Genomic DNA, 17,924 nt, shown 5'->3' on the forward strand with positions numbered 1-17,924 from the left:
CTAAAGGAGTGACCGATATGGCCCATCTTCGAATTTAAACTAAGTTTGGACATTACCCAAAATTTGGTTCGAATCGAAAAAGAGCGTGAAATCTACCAGGGGCTCCGATTGGGCAGAGGACTGGTTCATAGACCACTGTAGGTAAGTCTTGCCATTGGTATCCTAGTAAGTCTTGCCCTTCGTTGGTGCGGCGGGGAGCCGAGTGAATGGAGCGACTGGCGGACCATCGACCTCAAAGCAGGCCAGCAAATCGAAAGGGTAAACCTGGGAAGGCCTGCCAAGGTTCGAAACCCCTCAATCCTCTGGTGGGAGGACGCGGCAGCCAACAAGATCCGCTAATGATGATCGCCCCAGACGACCTTCTGGTGCAAATGTACGCCTTGTATAATTCTGGCCCGATAGGTGATAAGGAAGTTGCAGTTTTGTCGGATGTCTTTCCGGATGTGCCTAGGAGGTGAATCCTGAACCACTATGTCGTTGTTGGGATGTATTGGCTGATGACATGCCAACAGGAACTTTCAAGTGGCGGGTATAACAATGTTTTGAATGGCCTACAGAGCTCGGGAATAACAATGTTCTGAATGGCCTACAGAGCTCATCACTTTGTATCACTTAAGACCGATGTCCAAACTTAAACAGCGTATTTTAAGACCTAGCGACTGGCTGATTTATACATATGTAGTCAGTAGTAACTCATGGTCCTTACCCCAAGACGAGCCAGAGATCTTTTCAGCGACTTATTTCTCTTTTGGACCTTCGTTTTAGTGGTGGCTGCATGTTTAAAGAAAAACAGATCCTCGACTTTAATGTTAAAGGTCCTCCTCACCTCCTTGGCCCACGTCGTGAAGAGTGTTGCACAGAGTTGCGGCGAGATCTGTAAATTTATTTTCAGCAGAAATCGCAATAAGGAGTTGAGGCAGCAATCATGACACTTCTAAGGGCAGTGGTGGTGCTGGGTTCCTTCGAAATCCATGTTGGTGCTGTGGGATTGGAACGTGTTCTGTCATGCTAAGCAGCAGCAGCTGAGATTACAAAACCTTAGCTAAGGGCGAAAGTAGAGTGATTGGACGATAGAAGCTGGAAGTTATTTATCCGGTATTGGGAAAGGAATAACTCTGTCGTGGGGCAATAGTTGTTTTGTGTCATTGAAAGATTAACTGTCCTTACACAGAGGAATTTCTTTAGGAGCTTTAAGCGGTTCAATTTTAAGGGTTTATGGCCACTTATTGAGTACGAAATTTTTAAGAGGATTTTGTTTTCTTCTTACAGTTCACACTTTGAGCTACTTTCGGATTTTTTTGTTGAAAAATATTGCACAGTGTTCTGACAAATGACCGCCTACGAAACACTGTTTTTACTAAAGTAGTTTGTGATGACCACTGTAACTCGAAAACGAATAAACCGTTCAATAGAGTTGGGTAATCTAGCTCCTAGTTCCTTGTACTAGTTCCAAAACGTATGAGTAACATCATGCAATATAACGTGTGCTGTAAAGTATACGCAGTTTGTTCAATGAAAAAATGTGGGCCATTGGAACTGGGAAGTGAACTAGATAGTTCCATACAGTTCCTTTGGCACAACTCTACCGATCAACATACACTCTGTTTCATGTCAATAGCACATTTCAAATTGTTTTTTGTTACTTAAGTTTAGTCGATATTCGTGGAATAACCTCGGGAAAGTTTATATATCTTGGTTTCTAATTTTATGAAGTATATTTCAACAGGAAGTTTGGCTTCGATAACGTGCCGTTATAATTTTTTTAATTTTCTTTCAAAAATCCAAATAGATATATTGGGTATAAGTGAGACATGGTGGACTGAAAGTTCAGAGTTCTTCTCTGAAAACACAAAGGTTTATCACTCAGGCAATGTTGACGGAATCCACAGAAAAGGTGTTGCTATCCTAGTCAAAAACAATATTGCACCCAGCATCACAGGATTCTTTCCAGTATCTGATAGAGTAATGATGATTAAATTGTCCGCAAAACCGATTAACATAAATGTAATACAAGTTTATGCACCTACATGTGATGGTAGCAATGAGGAAATAGAACAATTTTATAATGATGTGGACAAATTACTGACAATGACGAAACAACACGAAATTACAATAATCCAGGGAGATTTTAATGCAAAAGCTGGGAAGGAAGAAACAACTGAAGTAACAGGAAAATTTGGTTTAGGTAAACGAAATGAAAGAGGCGAGAGATTAATTCAATTCTGCCAAGAGTATAAATACAAAGTTACTAATACGTTGTTTTGCCTCCATCCGAGGCGTTTGTATACATGGAAGTCGCCACAAGATAACAGTGAGAATATTGTCAGAAACCAAATAGATTACATCTTAATAAATAAAAGATATGCTTCCTGTGTGAACAAATGTTCCACATATCCCGGCGCTGACGTTCCCTCTGATCACATTCTTCTAGTTTGCAAAATACGCATAAAACTGGCAGTAACACGCAAGAAAAAAAAACGCAGAAGAAGTTAAATTTTGATAGACTTGATGATGAATTGACGAGACACTCGGTAAAAACCCGACTAAATGCCGAACTGAATAACATCGCTGAAGATAGCGAAAATATATGGGATGATGTTAAAGAATCCATCGACAACATAACTAATAATATGTTAGGCACCACAACGTCTAATAGAGAAAAATCATGGGTGACAGAAGAAATACGAGCTCTACGCAAAGAAAGAAGCAAAAACAAAAACATAAACTACGAAAAATACTGGGAAATCAATCAGGAAATTAAAATCGCAAATCGGTCTGCAAAAAATTCACAAATAAGAAAACAATGTCAGGAAATTGAAAGATTACAAATTCTCCACGACGATTTCAATCTGCATAAAAAATTGAAAGAGGCATCCGGTATATATTCCAGAAGATCTTCCACATTTCTCTTTGATGAAAACAATTTAGCCCATTACGAAGTTTCTGAAAGGAAAAAACTTTGGGAAAAATATATAAAAGCTCTATTTACGGACGAAAGTCGAACACAATTACAAAATACAGAAAATCAAAGCCGTTTAACGATAAGACCCATTACAGAGGAAGAATTAAAAGCAACAATAAAAACCATGAAAGATAAAAAAGCATCGGGTCCTGATGAAATACCCACCGAAGTACTGAAACTAATAGAAGGAAGAAATATACAACTAATATAGAGATTATTCAATCAAATTTTCGCAACAGGACATTACCCTCAAGACTGGCTGGAATCGACATTTGCAACCATACCTAAAAAAACAATGCGAATTTGTGCGGCGATTTTAGACTTATTAGCCTTATGAGCCATGCTCTAAAAATCTTTTAAAAAATAATACACAGACGAATATACCCATTATGCGAGATGTATATGGGTAACACACAATTTGGATTCAGAGAAGGCATGGGTACCCGAGAAGCATTGCTTGGAGTTCACGTTCTAGTACAAAAATGCCGCGAAGTTCAAAAGGACGTCTTTCTTTGCTTTGCGGACTACGAGAAGGCGTTTGATACCGTAAAGCACGATAAGTTGATGGATATTTTAACCGATATTGGACTAGAAGAATGCGATAAAAGATGTATTCAAAATCTATACTGGAAACAAGTATCTAATATTTAAGTGGACGGTGAATTATCTGACAATATCCCAATTTCGAAAGGTGTACGGCAAGGATGTATTTTCTCACCTCTTCTCTTTAATATATATTCTGAAAAAATTTTTCAAGAATCAATAGCTTCCAAAAACATTGGCATTAGCATAAATAACACCCTCATCAATAACATTCGTTACGCTGATGACACCACGTTACTGGCAAGCAGCTTAGCAGGGCTACAAAGACTAATAGATGCACTCATGAAGACCAGTGAAAAATATGGATTATCAATAAACATAAGAAAAACTAAATATATGATTGTCAGCAGAAAACAGGTGGAAAATAATGTACCTATGATAATTAATAACATAGAAATAGAACGTGTAAGAACATATAAATATCTAGGAGTCCAGATAAATGACCGATGGGATATGTCAAGTGAAATTAAGTGCCGAATCGAAATGGCAAGAAATTAATTTTCCAAATATAAGAAAACGCTAACCAGCCATGACATAAGCCTTTCAACGAAAATACGTTTTGTCAGATGCTACATATGGTCAGTATTATTATACTCTGCAGAAACTTGGACGATAAAATTAGCCGACGAAAAACGACTAAATTCTTTTGGAATGTGGATTTATCGTCGTATTCTAAAAATTCGCTGGACTGACAACGTTTCAAATGAAGAAGTACTACGACGGATGAATGTGGAACGACAAATAACACGCGATGTAAAACGCCTAAAAACATCTTATCTGGATCATATAATCCGCAATGAAAAATATAAGCTCCTCCAAGCCATTATCCAAACCACAATAGATGGAAGAAGACCAAGAGGCAGAAAAGAAACATCATGGATAAGAAATATTCAAGAATGGACGGGACTGCAAGACGAAAGAAGCCTCCTGAATGCTGTCAAGAATCTAAACCTATCTATAATGGAATAAAAAATATAATTAAATTGTTAACAATGTAAAACATAATTGTATGATCGCTAACACCCGAATACGGGTTGGCAAATAAAGAAGAAGAAGAAAAATCCCAAAAGTTGTTCGGTTTAAATTGTTTCGTATCGGAATAGCACATTTTTTAATAACTTGAGTAAAAATGTAAATTTTGAATACTACTGTTACGATTCTTTAAAATTGGAATAAATAAAAGCTATTTCAAGTTTAAAACGCTAAAATTGGTCGAACTATGACTTTAATACAGGGGAAATAAGACCTTATGAAAGCTGTGGACTTTAATTGTCTATAATACGTTAACAATTTGGCATAAATTGACAGTTTTTTCTTAGTTTTATAAAAAACTAAAGAAAAACGAAGGAATGAAGAGAGATTGTGCAAAATAAACTTGGAATTCTACTGAAAATTGGGTATTTTAGATAGAGAAACTTCAAATTCCTACGACTTCTATTCCATAATACGGGTTAATGATGGCATTAAGATAAGTTAATCATTAAAATACCAGGTGATTGTTATTGCTCTGAGTCTGAGCCAACATACTATGAAGAAAAAACGAGGTCCTTCCTATACACAGAAAGAAACTAGGTGGAATTTCTGTGGCAGGTATAATGAATATTATAAGAAAAAACCAGTAGACATTTCCCGAGGCAACATAATCATTATTTGCAGGTTCTCGATGGCAGAAACTTTCACGGATTATCCGTTTTCGAGCTACAGTGGGCACCGCATTGCAAAACGCCCTTTTTGAAAAAACTACGTTTCTAACTTCGATGTTACGGTTATGTTCTTACGTAGATGGCCGATTAAGTGAAAACTTATAGTTGTTTTATGAGTTGAAATAAAGTATCAATAATGAAGAACAAAGAAATATGACGAAATATGTATTTACAGATGAGATGTGATTCAATTGGTGTGTTTAAAAGAGAGTGACTGTGTACTGAGAAGAGACAATAACTTAAAAACTAGCTTTGTTCCTTTACTTTTTTTAATAGTAACAGTAGCAAAAGAGAGAACTGTCAAAATTGCTCTCACGTAACAAGCTCTCTCTTAAATTCTGCTTCAAGTTTTACTACTTTTTGGGGTTAAGGAACGCTTTCCGAGTTAAAATTGGTAAAACTGATAAAACTTTAACGTAAATGAACAATGCTGCTACTGATGCGTGCAACACTACAATGGTGCTGCAGATTCTATCATTTTATGTGGTAATACTAGGGTTACCCTAATAGTTACATACAAATCACAATGACTTTTCCCTTTCAGCTAATTTTTATCCAAATTTTAAGTCATTAAGAATGTTTTCTCGACCACATGTAGTCGGTGTCATGCTCAAGTTCGCCATACGCTATTTGCCTGATTTGAGAAAAACTCAAGTTAATGTTTGAGCCCCCATTCAGGCTTAAAGTGGTGCAAAAACCCAATACTTTAAGAGCTCAGTAGTGGAATTCTGTAAATCATTTTTTGAGTTACCGACAAAAATCGGTAAAATTGAAATGCAAAATTATGAATGAAAAGTATCAATAAAAGTTGACAGCACTGTTGCTATCGGTAGGATTTAGCAACAGTTTTATTTTGGTTGTTAACTTACCGAAAATTTTCGTTAATAACTTGACAAATGAGTTACAGAATTCCACTAAAGTTCTGCTTATCAAAACTCAAAGAGTTTATTTTAATCAAATATCTGTGATAGTCTAGAAATTATGGTCAATTTTTATAATTGCAAAAAGTTGCTGAATTGTTCCATGTTCCTTTTTTCGTGTTTTTGGCAGTTTGTGTCACATGGAACACGTTTTGTCAAATTTCAACAAAACAATTTTTTATCAATTATGTTCCACCTCCCTTAAGTGAAGTGCTACTGTGGAGTTGAAAAATCAGGGCTTAACTGAAACATTTATGTATATAAGAAAATAAATACAGTAAGGACCATATTATAGGTCTCCCTAACATTTAATTAACCACTATTTCGTTTGCTTATTTTGAAATACATAAGTAGAGTAGGATATGTGGTAAAAATGTCGATCGGATCAAAACGGACTGATTTTTTGCATTTCTAATGTAACATAAAAACTTAAAACGCATTTTTCTCAAAATACAATTTTTGTAATCGGTTTACACACTACACCATTTTCACATGTAATTCTAATAATTTCAGTTTAATTCGAAACATTTCAATTGTAATTTGAGAATTCCAATTGAATTTCGAATTATTTCATTTGTAATTTGAACATTTCATTTGGAATTCGAATTATTTCATTTGTAATTTGAGAATTCCATTTGATATTCGAATTATTTCATTTGTAACACTTAAGCATAATACCGGGAATTTTCTAAAATGCGCCGTTGGGTTTATCATAATGGTAGGTACAATAACATCCATTTCTTCTTTGTCATTCTCATATTAAGTTCGACTTACTGGTAACTTTCTTCTTGGTATTCGAAGCTATTAGTCTGTTGAAAAAGTTTCAATACACATCCACGTTATGATGCCGTGATCGTTTACAACATTTGTCATTAACAGTATCTCCCTATGTCTAAATAAATTATTGATATACTTGTTGCGATATAATCATTAACCTTATGCATCAATTGACAAGTTAAGATAATGTTGATAAAGAGCTCATATTTTAACATTTTAGGGAAATCTTCACTCACTTTAATCATATTGTGTATGGACATTTCCTCGAAATAACACTTGAGACATTTTTTAGTTTGCCAAACATTAACAGATAATTTGACCGTTTGTGACGTTTTCATGGAAAGCGTACTACGCACCAACATTCAATATGTCATAACTAATCTATGATTATGACAAATAACAACCACAAGTGATACTTAAATCTTTTATTAAGACACCTTTTTCTATGCGTATCATATCTTCTATTTTATTATAAAGAATTTGTAGAAACATACTCACTTTATAAGTGAATTTATTTGGTAAATTTGTAGCAAAATTGTTAGTATGTATATTAGAGTTGTGCAAATTGAACTATATTGAACGACCTAGTTCACTGTCTAGTTCAATGGACGCCGGTCGTTTGTGTGAACAAACTGCGTATACGTAATATCACACGTTAGTTTGTATAACGTTACTCAAACGTTTTCGAACTAGGAGAGTGAACTAGGTCGTTCAATTGCCCAACTCTAATGTATATGGTTATGGTTTTACTACTCGATTTGTAGTAACTTTAACACACTCTACTTAAATGCGGCATCGGGTACTTCATTCTTTTCACATAACTGAATAAATATTTCCAAGGCTTTGGTAAAATCCCATTCAGCTTCTTCCAAACATCTACATCAAGGATTCAAAAATTAGAGAATACAAAATGTGATTTGGTTCTTGTTATTCAATTGCCATGTTCCTTACCTTGTACACCATATGGACTTAAGAGCAGTCGTCTCTTGAAACATTACCAATAAGGCTTCTTTATCGGCTACAGTTAGTTCATCCTTTTTGGCTGCTTGAATATTTTTAAAATATTTAAATGCGGTCTTTGTTTGTGTTGCTGTCGGGTTCGTTATGCTATACTGATCATTGACAATCTTGTATAGTGTGGCACATTTTAGTGATCCCTACAATAATATGTAAAGAATTGATCTTAAACACTTTTTTGGAGTGGTATTCAAGAAATTGTAGGATTTTACCGTTTTGCGTTTAGTTGGCTTTAATATAAATGTCCTTGAGAATGCCATTAATACATCAGTCTCTACAATACTAGGCGCCTGATCCAAAAATACACCATTAATGGTTATAACGACCCTATTTTCCTAAAGGGAAAAAATGAAATATTATCTGAAAACTGTTAGAAAATATAAAGAGATAGATAGCTACCAAGCCAAGTCTACTTTGCTTGATTCCCATTGTGTTTTTCATCTATTTCCAATAATATAACTATATTTTAACCGGCATCGTTATCCAAAATCTTCCAAGTATGTCGGTCTACTGTATAATTCCAACCCAGCAAAATGTTCGATGCCAAAGATGCCATTCAATCATGGGTGAAAGTGATCTGGCATGTCATCTTTTTAGCATCTTCATCGATGAATTTTGAATGAGCGTGGACCCCAAAAGATGCTATTCATTTTTGGATCCAAAGCATGTCATTTACACCAATGCTTTGACATGTCATTTTCACCAATTCTTTGGCATGTCATTTCCACCAATGCTTTGGCATGTCATTTTCACCAACCCTTTGCAATGACATTATCATTACGACGAGAATTCTAACAACGTTGGTTGTGATTTCGAATCTCCGACAATATCAAGCCTATTGTAAATAATGATTCTTATATATTTAGAAAAATGTGTATAAATAAAAACACAATATTCATGTCTATTGGATCGACGGAATGGGTTCAAATGCTGATGAAAAAATCGGATTTTCCACGATTTCCTCTGCATGGGTTCAAATGCAGATGAAAAGATCGGATCTTTCACGACTTCCTTTGCATAGGTTCAAATGCATATGAAAATATCGGATCATTCACGACTTCGTTTGAACCAATGCAAAAGATGCCATGAAATCACGTCATCGCATGGAACCCCTTCCTTCAAATTTTTCTGGGAACTTACAGAAAGTGTTGTTGTTGTAACAGTGTTTTTGTAATGTTTATTTGTTCGTTCCTCTGTTCAATCTGGCTCTGGGTCTATCTCCAGTTCCAGAAAAGTGGCTGCTTCGATAGGATGTAGCCACAGATCCACTGGAGTTAGATAGGTAGGTTTGGCGGGGCAGTTAAAAAGGTGTTGTGTGTCTTGCGGGCCCATGCCGCATACTGGGCATATGTCTTGCACGGCGCGATCTATTTCCGCCCAATACGAATTTAGGCGACTGCTATATCCTGAGCGTAGTTGAGCCAAAACTACTCTGGTTTGTCGTGGCAGCTGACGCTCCTCAGCTGCGATAGATGGAGGATGTACTCCGAGTACTTTATTCACACTATAATTGCTTAAGGCCTTGGCAACTGCGTCCGTGTGAATGCTATTCAATCCTGCTTGATATGCTTGTTGATCTAGGGGTTCTCTCCTGTATCGTTGGACCTCTCCCTCTAGAGCATGGATATCCTTCCTGATCTCCCTGAATGGGCCGGGCCTACCCACAAGATGGTGATTGGCTCACACGATAACATCCAAGCAGGTACTGCAACGAAAGCATCTCATTGTGTTGCTTTACATGAAGAATTTTTGACTCCTCATGTAGATGGTCCACTGAAGATTTGAGGAGGCACCCTGTCGCTGTTCTCAGGGCGGCATTCTGGCAAGTTTGAATCTTTTTCCAGTTCGAATCATACAATCTCGGGGACCAGACTGGAGCCGCATAGCTTACCACAGACCGACCTATCGCGTTATACGTGGCCAACAAGGTTTCTTTATCTGCACCCCAAGTGCTGCCGGCCAGGGACTTGAGGACCTTGTTCCTACTTTTCAACTTGTCGCAGATAGCTGTGGCGTGTGCGCACGACGTGAATGTAGTGTCGAATGTGACCCCTAAAATTTTAGGGCAGTTTGTGGTCGGAATTCTGCTACCGTCGACCACGACATTCAACTCACGTCCAAACTGCGTTGTCCATGTGGTGAACAGAGTGGCTGTAGATTTTGTGGGGGAAATCTGCATATTCCTCGAATGGAAAAAGGTGGTAAGATCGGTTAAATAGTTGTTCAGTCTCTCACAGATGTCATCAGGATAGGTACCCGACGCCAGGATCGTGCAATCATCCGCATACGTCACGATCTCAATGCCGTCTGGAGGGGGTGGAATACAGGAGAGGTAGAGGTTAAACAGTTCCGGAGATATCGCCCCACCTTGGGGAACTCCCTGTTTCACTCTACGGGGTTTGGACTCCTTATTCCTGAATTACACGTACGACTGGCGTCCACACATATAGTTGACTATCCAACGTTTCAAGCTTGGCCGGAGGGTTGTCTGCTCAATGTCCTCAAACAGCGTGGAGTGCCTGACTGTATCAAAGGCTTTTGATAAGTCAAGCGCCACCATCACCCTTCTATCGCACGGCCGTCTCTGGTTGAGTCCTTTACAGATATATATGGTAATGGCGTGCAGCGCTGTTGTCGTGCTGTGCTGTTTACGGAATCCATGTTGATGATCGGCAACTTGATAGCTATTTCTGATACTGGGGAGGAGCAAGGCCTCAAGTGTCTTTGCTACGGGCGACAAAAGCAAAATCGGTCTGTACGATTCACTTTTGCTGGCATCCTTGCCTGGCTTCCGTAGTGGGACCACCCTGCCCATTTTCCACACTTCGGAACAACAAGGGTGGCTAGCGACAAGTTGAAGACTTTGGTGAGATACTCGACTCCCGGCTCATCCAGCTGCTTCAACATTACCATGGAGATTCCATCAGGGCCCAACGCTTTGGATGATTTAGCGTTCCTGATGGCATTGGCAACATCATCCATTGTAAATTGTGGTGGTTCATCCTCGGCAGGAAGAGATCTGATGCGACGTAATACTCTTCTCTTCGCCCTGTCACTCTCGGGATGCTCGACAAACTGTCGATTGAAATTACTTGCGCACCTCTTCGGGTCAGTCAACGTAACGTCGCCAAAAGTGACTGACAGAAAGTGTCGTGATCTTTTCCTTCGCCTATGCCTTGTTTCAAACATTTTCCTCTTCCCTTCAAAATCAAATGACATTGCAGTAGGAACATTTTCATCCCACCTTAAATCATGAACTAATAAGTTTTGAAATTGTGTACGTTTGACATCGATATTCATCACCTACTCAAGTAAGTCGATCCCACGGCAGCGGGTTCTTACGTACCGGATTGACCCGAAACCATAGTGTTTTGGCCAGCGGCTGACAACCCAGCTGCTACAACAACAACCTACTCAAATTTGTGTGTGGTTTTATTTCCTGAAATATTGGAACATATTTCTGGTTCCAAGTCTCAGGAAATATTGGCTTCCCCAAAACAAATATACATAATTTATTAATATTTTTTTGTTGGAGACGAAAGGAAAGCCGAAGGTTCGAACCACACAACCACCATTATGTGACCCGTTTCGCCATTAGTAGCGGCTCATCAGACATATCGGCTGTGGAGTGTCTTCTCTGTCATCGAACTTTTTCAAATGCAATTTGTTTTTACAGTGGTGGATATTTGTCCATTCAATCTTCCATGAAAAACGCTTAGCGCAGCTTTTGAAAGTTATGAGTTTTGCTCTGAACGCTAACGTGCCGTGATAACACTTTTATCATAAGTTTTATAAGGACGTGGGTTCAAACCCCTGCCTGGCTCAAGCTGATTTTTATTTATTTATTTATTTATTTATTTATTTATTTATTTATTTATTTATTTATTTATTTATTTATTTATTTATTTATTTATTTATTTATTTATTTATTTATTTATTTATTTATTTATTTATTTATTTATTTATTTATTTATTTATTTATTTATTTATTTATTTATTTATTTATTTATTTATTTATTTATTTATTTATTTATTTATTTATTTATTTATTTATTTATTTATTTATTTATTTATTTATTTATTTATTTATTTATTTATTTATTTATTTATTTATTTATTTATTTATTTATTTATTTATTTATTTATTTATTTATTTATTTATTTATTTATTTATTTATTTATTTATTTATTTATTTATTTATTTATTTATTTATTTATTTATTTATTTATTTATTTATTTATTTATTTATTTATTTATTTATTTATTTATTTATTTATTTATTTATTTATTTATTTATTTATTTATTTATTTATTTATTTATTTATTTATTTATTTATTTATTTATTTATTTATTTATTTATTTATTTATTTATTTATTTATTTATTTATTTATTTATTTATTTATTTATTTATTTATTTATTTATTTATTTATTTATTTATTTATTTATTTATTTATTTATTTATTTATTTATTTATTTATTTATTTATTTATTTATTTATTTATTTATTTATTTATTTATTTATTTATTTATTTGTTTATTTATTTATTTATTTATTTATTTATTTATTTATTTATTTGTTTATTTATTTATTTATTTATTTATTTGTTTATTTATTTATTTATTTATTTATTTATTTATTTATTTATTTGTTTATTTATTTATTTATTTATTTATTTATTTATTTATTTATTTATTTATTTATTTGTTGTTGTCTGATGAGCCGCTACCAACGGCGAAACCGGTCGCATAATGGTGCTTGTGTGGGTTCGAATCTTCCTTCTTCACTTGCAAAAAATCATCGGACATAAAGCTCGTATCCAACGAGAAATTCATTAAAAATTAATATTAAAAATTATCTTCGCCTAATAGGCAAAATTTTCAATTAATATATATTTTTTTGTATTTATAAATTTTGGCTACTGTAGCCAACACCATCCGAGAAGAGGTCTTAAACTGAATTAAATTGTATCTAATTTTGGGAGTAATTTCTTACGATATTAGTCGTGCTAACCAACATTTTTAGTTGGTTACCATGGGATTTCGTTGATTCGTTTTTTTCGTGAATCAACCAACTAAAAATTTTGGTTAGTACGTCGGCTTTGCCCGTGGAGATATGTATACCCTCAGCCTGTGTAAATAGAAACTTTCAACTACGGACAGATCGAAAAGTGGCCATACAACCAAGGTCCCTTTTGCAATGCAATATTTACTCTCACATGCAGTGAGCGCACACTGCCTGTCACTGGAGCAAATAGTAGCCTAATGTGACCTTATCATAAGACAACAGCAAATTTTCATAGCGCTATGTTGATATAAGATACCCGAACGTCGAACCCATCGTCTTCTGGATCATCTGCAGCCGAACACCGAATACATCGTGCTTCCGATCATTCATACCCGAACACAGACAACACCTTTTCCTTCGAAGAAGAACACGCTAATTCAACACGAGCTCTTCAGCTGCCAAATCCCAGCGAATCTGCATAATCCTAATTTTTCTAATTTTTTTCTTCGCATTTAAACACAAGTAGATTGTATATTAGTATCAATAAATCTCCGATTTGACCCCCAGGGAAGGGAGGATACTAGTCTTTTGATTTCGTAAGGTTTAGTGGGTCCTTATGGAGACTCTGAACGCGACTGAGCTTACCCCAGCCGACGAGAAAACCACATTACAGCAGGTAAGCGAAAACTACTATGTAGAAATGTACACCATGTACATATGTACAAGGTATCTTATGTCATGTTCACACGAGCGTTTCAATTACGTTGTTCGCCTGTCGAACGACGTTCACGAATTAACCCGTTTCCACGACTCCATTCGTAATTAACAGAAACATAAACAAAATTTCCTTCATTTTTGTTTCCTTGTTTTCACGAAAATTTGAACCGAAAACACATAAAATATGCATTAAATGAATAGGAAAAGCAATAGACTTTCCTTCTAATGTATCTTCTACATTTAACTACACACATTTCATTCATTTTTTCCATAAATTCTGAATAATTTTGTATTTTCAATATATTTTTATATGTTTCTATTTTCAAAATTAAAGAGAGAGAGACATGTCAAAACAATGTTTGTGTATACAGACTTTCAGTTATTTGTTTCCTTTTTGTTTCTGATTTTTTACGCGATTTTGAACTAATGGACAAGAAATGTGTGGAATTAAGAAAGAAACACAAACATCTTCTTTCTGCATCTATATAAAATGTTTAGTTCATTAATTTTCATTCATCTTTTTGCGTTTTTCTAAAAAATTTTGTGTTTTCAAAAAATTTTCAATTTTGAATTTAGACATGTCATAATAATTTTTTAGATAAATTCTCTCATTTGTTAGGGATGGGACAACTTTTTCGTCGTTCAGAGAGTATTTCTAATCGAACAAGGTAGAAAAATCGTCGTTCGTTCATAGAATTATGTGTGGGGAAATAAGTAATTTATTCGTAGTTAAGGGTCGAACAACGAATAGAGAACGAACGACATACCGTGGAAACGGGCTATTATATAAACACATTAACAATTCTTTAACTTTTTAAGTTTGAATTTAATAGCTTTTTTCGAAAAGATCAACTAAGAATGGCAAACATTCAGTTTACTTACCTCAAAGATGGTACAGTCCGTACAAAAACTTAACATATCATATGTAACAAGTGGTAGATTCGTAAAAACCCGCATAATCTCCTTAGGTCCAATATATGTTGATGAACACATTTGTTCCCTGTCATTGTCGTTTAAAATGTTGTGAGAAAATTGAGTATACCTTGATATGCGCTTTAGAGTTTGAGGTGTTGCTTTGGATACATTGAAATTGCATGACAATGATAAGACAGCTTTTCTGTGATATAAATCTTTTATAAAAAGAAAGTCAAGTAATGTAAGAATATATAAAGAGCTCTCAGACATACATCAACAAACCTTTGAGTCCAGCTCTATCGCTTTCAAATGTACTAAAGTAACGTGTTACAAATTCTTCCACAAAATCATAGCCAGCCACATCACATAGGAAATTTTTGGGAGATGTTAAATTATCTTTGCTGGTTATTCCAATACCATCCTAAATTGGAAATAATTATAAATTTCTTCTAAGTTCTTTCATTTGAGTGGTTTACCAATTTTGTCAAGTCGGTAAAATGTTTCTTTACAGCCTTTATATATTCTCCAGCAAAGGAATAGTCGTTGCACAAAGGATTGCCATCCAAACGTAATGATGTTATGCCCAATACAGCAAGTCCCTTGACGTCATCCAAGGAATGTATCCAATTGTTGCCCAAATCCAATGCTTTTAAATTACTCATCAAAGCAAGGATTTTGGGAAAATTGACATTTACGATTTTGTTATGGGCCAAACGGATTTCATGACAAGTGGAGAGAAATTTACGCGATGCTTGCATCAATATACGTGACAATATTTTGGTGGAGCTTAAATTTATTACAACATTTTCCAAACCTTAAAAGAATTAAATTACTGTTTTAACTATTAAATATTTTTTAATGAAGAGGGATTTCCTTACCTTCGGTGTTTTGAAAATCGCTTAAATTTAACATTCTATCCATGGCACTAAAACGTCGATCAAGAGCCTTTTCAATAGCTTCCATTGGGTCGATTTGTCCTTTTTGAAACGGTCTTATATTCATGCGTACATAATAGACCAGGGTTGTATCCATGACCAGTTGCGGTGAAAAGTCCACTGTAGACTGTGTTGGAGGTGGTGGGGCCTCGAATCGTGGTATTTTTATTTCAAGATTACAGTTTTCTACCAAATATTTTATTTGATCAAAACATTGACGTACCAAAAATTGATGTTCACCCTTTGTGTACTATGAATGGCGAGATTAAAAGGAAAGAATTTAGTAAGTGGGATACTTAAATACTGGTAAATATGAAATAATAGCCCAGTCAAAATAGACATTGAAATAGCAAAAATTCCCACAAATCTGAATTTTGGTGATGATCTAGGGTTTGCCACTAGAAGCATCGTCCTAAAAGTCCCCATCAATCCCATGTGTGCGAAAAAAGTTGGTGTAATCAAAAAATGACTAGAGCAAATATTGTAGACAGAAAAATTATCTACAAGTTTGGAGTTTATTATTTGTTCCTAGGAGGAACCATTCTTGAGATGTAGCGGTTCTAAAAATATATAAGGAAAACATGTACATATTCAGGCGAACCGGCTAAATAACTGAACGAACGACTTCAACGAAATCTCTCCAATTTTTTTGAATTTTTGTCCGAAGATGGGGATTGTTGCTCTGATTACGGAAATGTATAGTTTTCATGGGCGGCTGATACGGTCCGTCGGTTATTCGACCCGAAAGGCCAGATTTAAAACCGGGTTAGCCCCGGTTCTACTGAACCAAAGTGGAAATCGTTTGAAAGCTTATGGAAATACCTATTTATTGGTTATTTTAACCGGTTCGCCTCATAATGTACTTACGCGGCTAATTTTTAATTTGACCTTTAGATCGCGATATCTTGAAAATTGTAAGACTTTTTTAAAAATCATAAAGACCATTCTTGTAGACAATTGTTAAATATACAACTTTAGAATAATGCCTCCAAAAATGACCTTTGACCCCGAATAAATTGTTTGGCACACATGGGATCGATGGGGAATTTTAGGACATTGCTTCTAATGGAAACCCCTAAAACCCTTTTGCTAAATAATCTACCCAAGCACAGGGTGTCCAAAATATGTTTTTTAGTCAAAAATTTATATTTTATAAGCGGATAAATATAGATAGAGCTATGAAAATTGGAGGAGATGCTTATAGAAAGGAGATCTTTTATTTTGCAATGTTACAAAAAATGCATATGTATATATATTTTAATAAATAACCTCAAAGCGGTTTTACCTTTATATGGGGGCTATATCAATACGTGGACCTACATTAAGACTTTTTTTGCAGGGATGCTCCTTACTCACTAAGATCCCAAAATGTCAGTTTCCAGTCAATTTCGTTCGAAAATTAGGACAGAAAACTTAAAAATCCTACAAATGGGAGGTACCATTATATGAGGGCTATATCAAGATGTGGACCTATATTGACAATTTTTGGTAAGGAGATACTTTTCTCGTAGAAAACGTTATATTTCAGTTTTTGGCTAAATCAATTGATTATTGTAAGTAAAATTCTGAAAAATATGGTTGTTCTACAGAACTGTAACCCAAATGCAGTAGCTTTTAATAGTTCAGGTTTCGTACTATTAAATAGCAGGAAAAATTAAAAAATTCCAATAACTTGTGATAATATGATCCACACAAAATCGACGAATTTCCTTTTTGGAAGTTTTTGAAAAAGAATATTTTAGAATTATGGCACAAAATATTGGATTTGGATATACTGTGCCAAAATGTAATGCCTTATAATATATGTATTATAATATACGTATAGTTCACCTTTAGCTTTTGAAGTGACAGGTCAACATCTTTTTTACGTGCGCACTACACACAAGTCGTATCTTTTTATCATAAATCGTTGCTTATTACATTCGTATTTTTTGAGAACTTTTTCATTCGTTTTGTTTAATAAATTTTTTAAAATAAAACGCGTTAGTGGTTGGTGTTCATAATGGCGTCCTCCTCGGGAGGAAATTACTACGCTTGCCTAGATCCAGGGGAAACAAGCCCCTCCTCTCCTAGGCGTAAAAAGCAAAAAACCAGCGCAACAATTCATCTTGGGAATTCTTTGAATTACAAGGCATATCCAGTGAGCCGACACTAAAAACTGTATTTACTAGAGATGGTAACATATTGTTCTTAACCAAAAACGAAGCTCAAGCTAGTCGATTCATAAAGGCAAAGAATCTAGCAGGAATCTGTCCCATCGAGTGCGTTCTGCATCCCACGTTAAACACTATTAAAGGATTTATTCATTGTGACCTTCTCACTAATCTTAGCGAGGAACAGATCGTGGAAGGAATGAAATCACAAGG

At 35.1% G+C, this 17,924-nt stretch overlaps 1 protein-coding gene across 2 annotated transcripts in view; it reads right to left on the reverse strand.

The window, feature by feature from the left end:
• Positions 1–7,403: 7,403 nt before the first annotated feature.
• Positions 7,404–17,924, reverse strand: part of nxf2 (nuclear RNA export factor 2) — a 28,130-nt gene continuing 17,609 nt past the window's right edge. For both annotated transcript variants that reach the window (XM_073983152.1, XM_073983151.1), the window contains exons 7-13: positions 15,502–15,808; positions 15,100–15,437; positions 14,906–15,044; positions 14,591–14,838; positions 8,195–8,317; positions 7,917–8,122; positions 7,404–7,841 (exon numbers count right to left, since the gene is read on the reverse strand). In XM_073983152.1, the coding sequence (XP_073839253.1) occupies positions 7,745–7,841; positions 7,917–8,122; positions 8,195–8,317; positions 14,591–14,838; positions 14,906–15,044; positions 15,100–15,437; positions 15,502–15,808 (1,458 nt within the window). In that variant the 3' untranslated portion in view covers positions 7,404–7,744. The remainder of the gene's footprint in view (positions 7,842–7,916; positions 8,123–8,194; positions 8,318–14,590; positions 14,839–14,905; positions 15,045–15,099; positions 15,438–15,501; positions 15,809–17,924) is intronic.

This window comes from Musca autumnalis, unplaced genomic scaffold, assembly GCF_047663935.1.
Source record: "Musca autumnalis isolate F117 unplaced genomic scaffold, ASM4766393v1 scaffold_4, whole genome shotgun sequence".
Lineage (NCBI taxonomy): Eukaryota > Metazoa > Arthropoda > Insecta > Diptera > Muscidae > Musca > Musca autumnalis.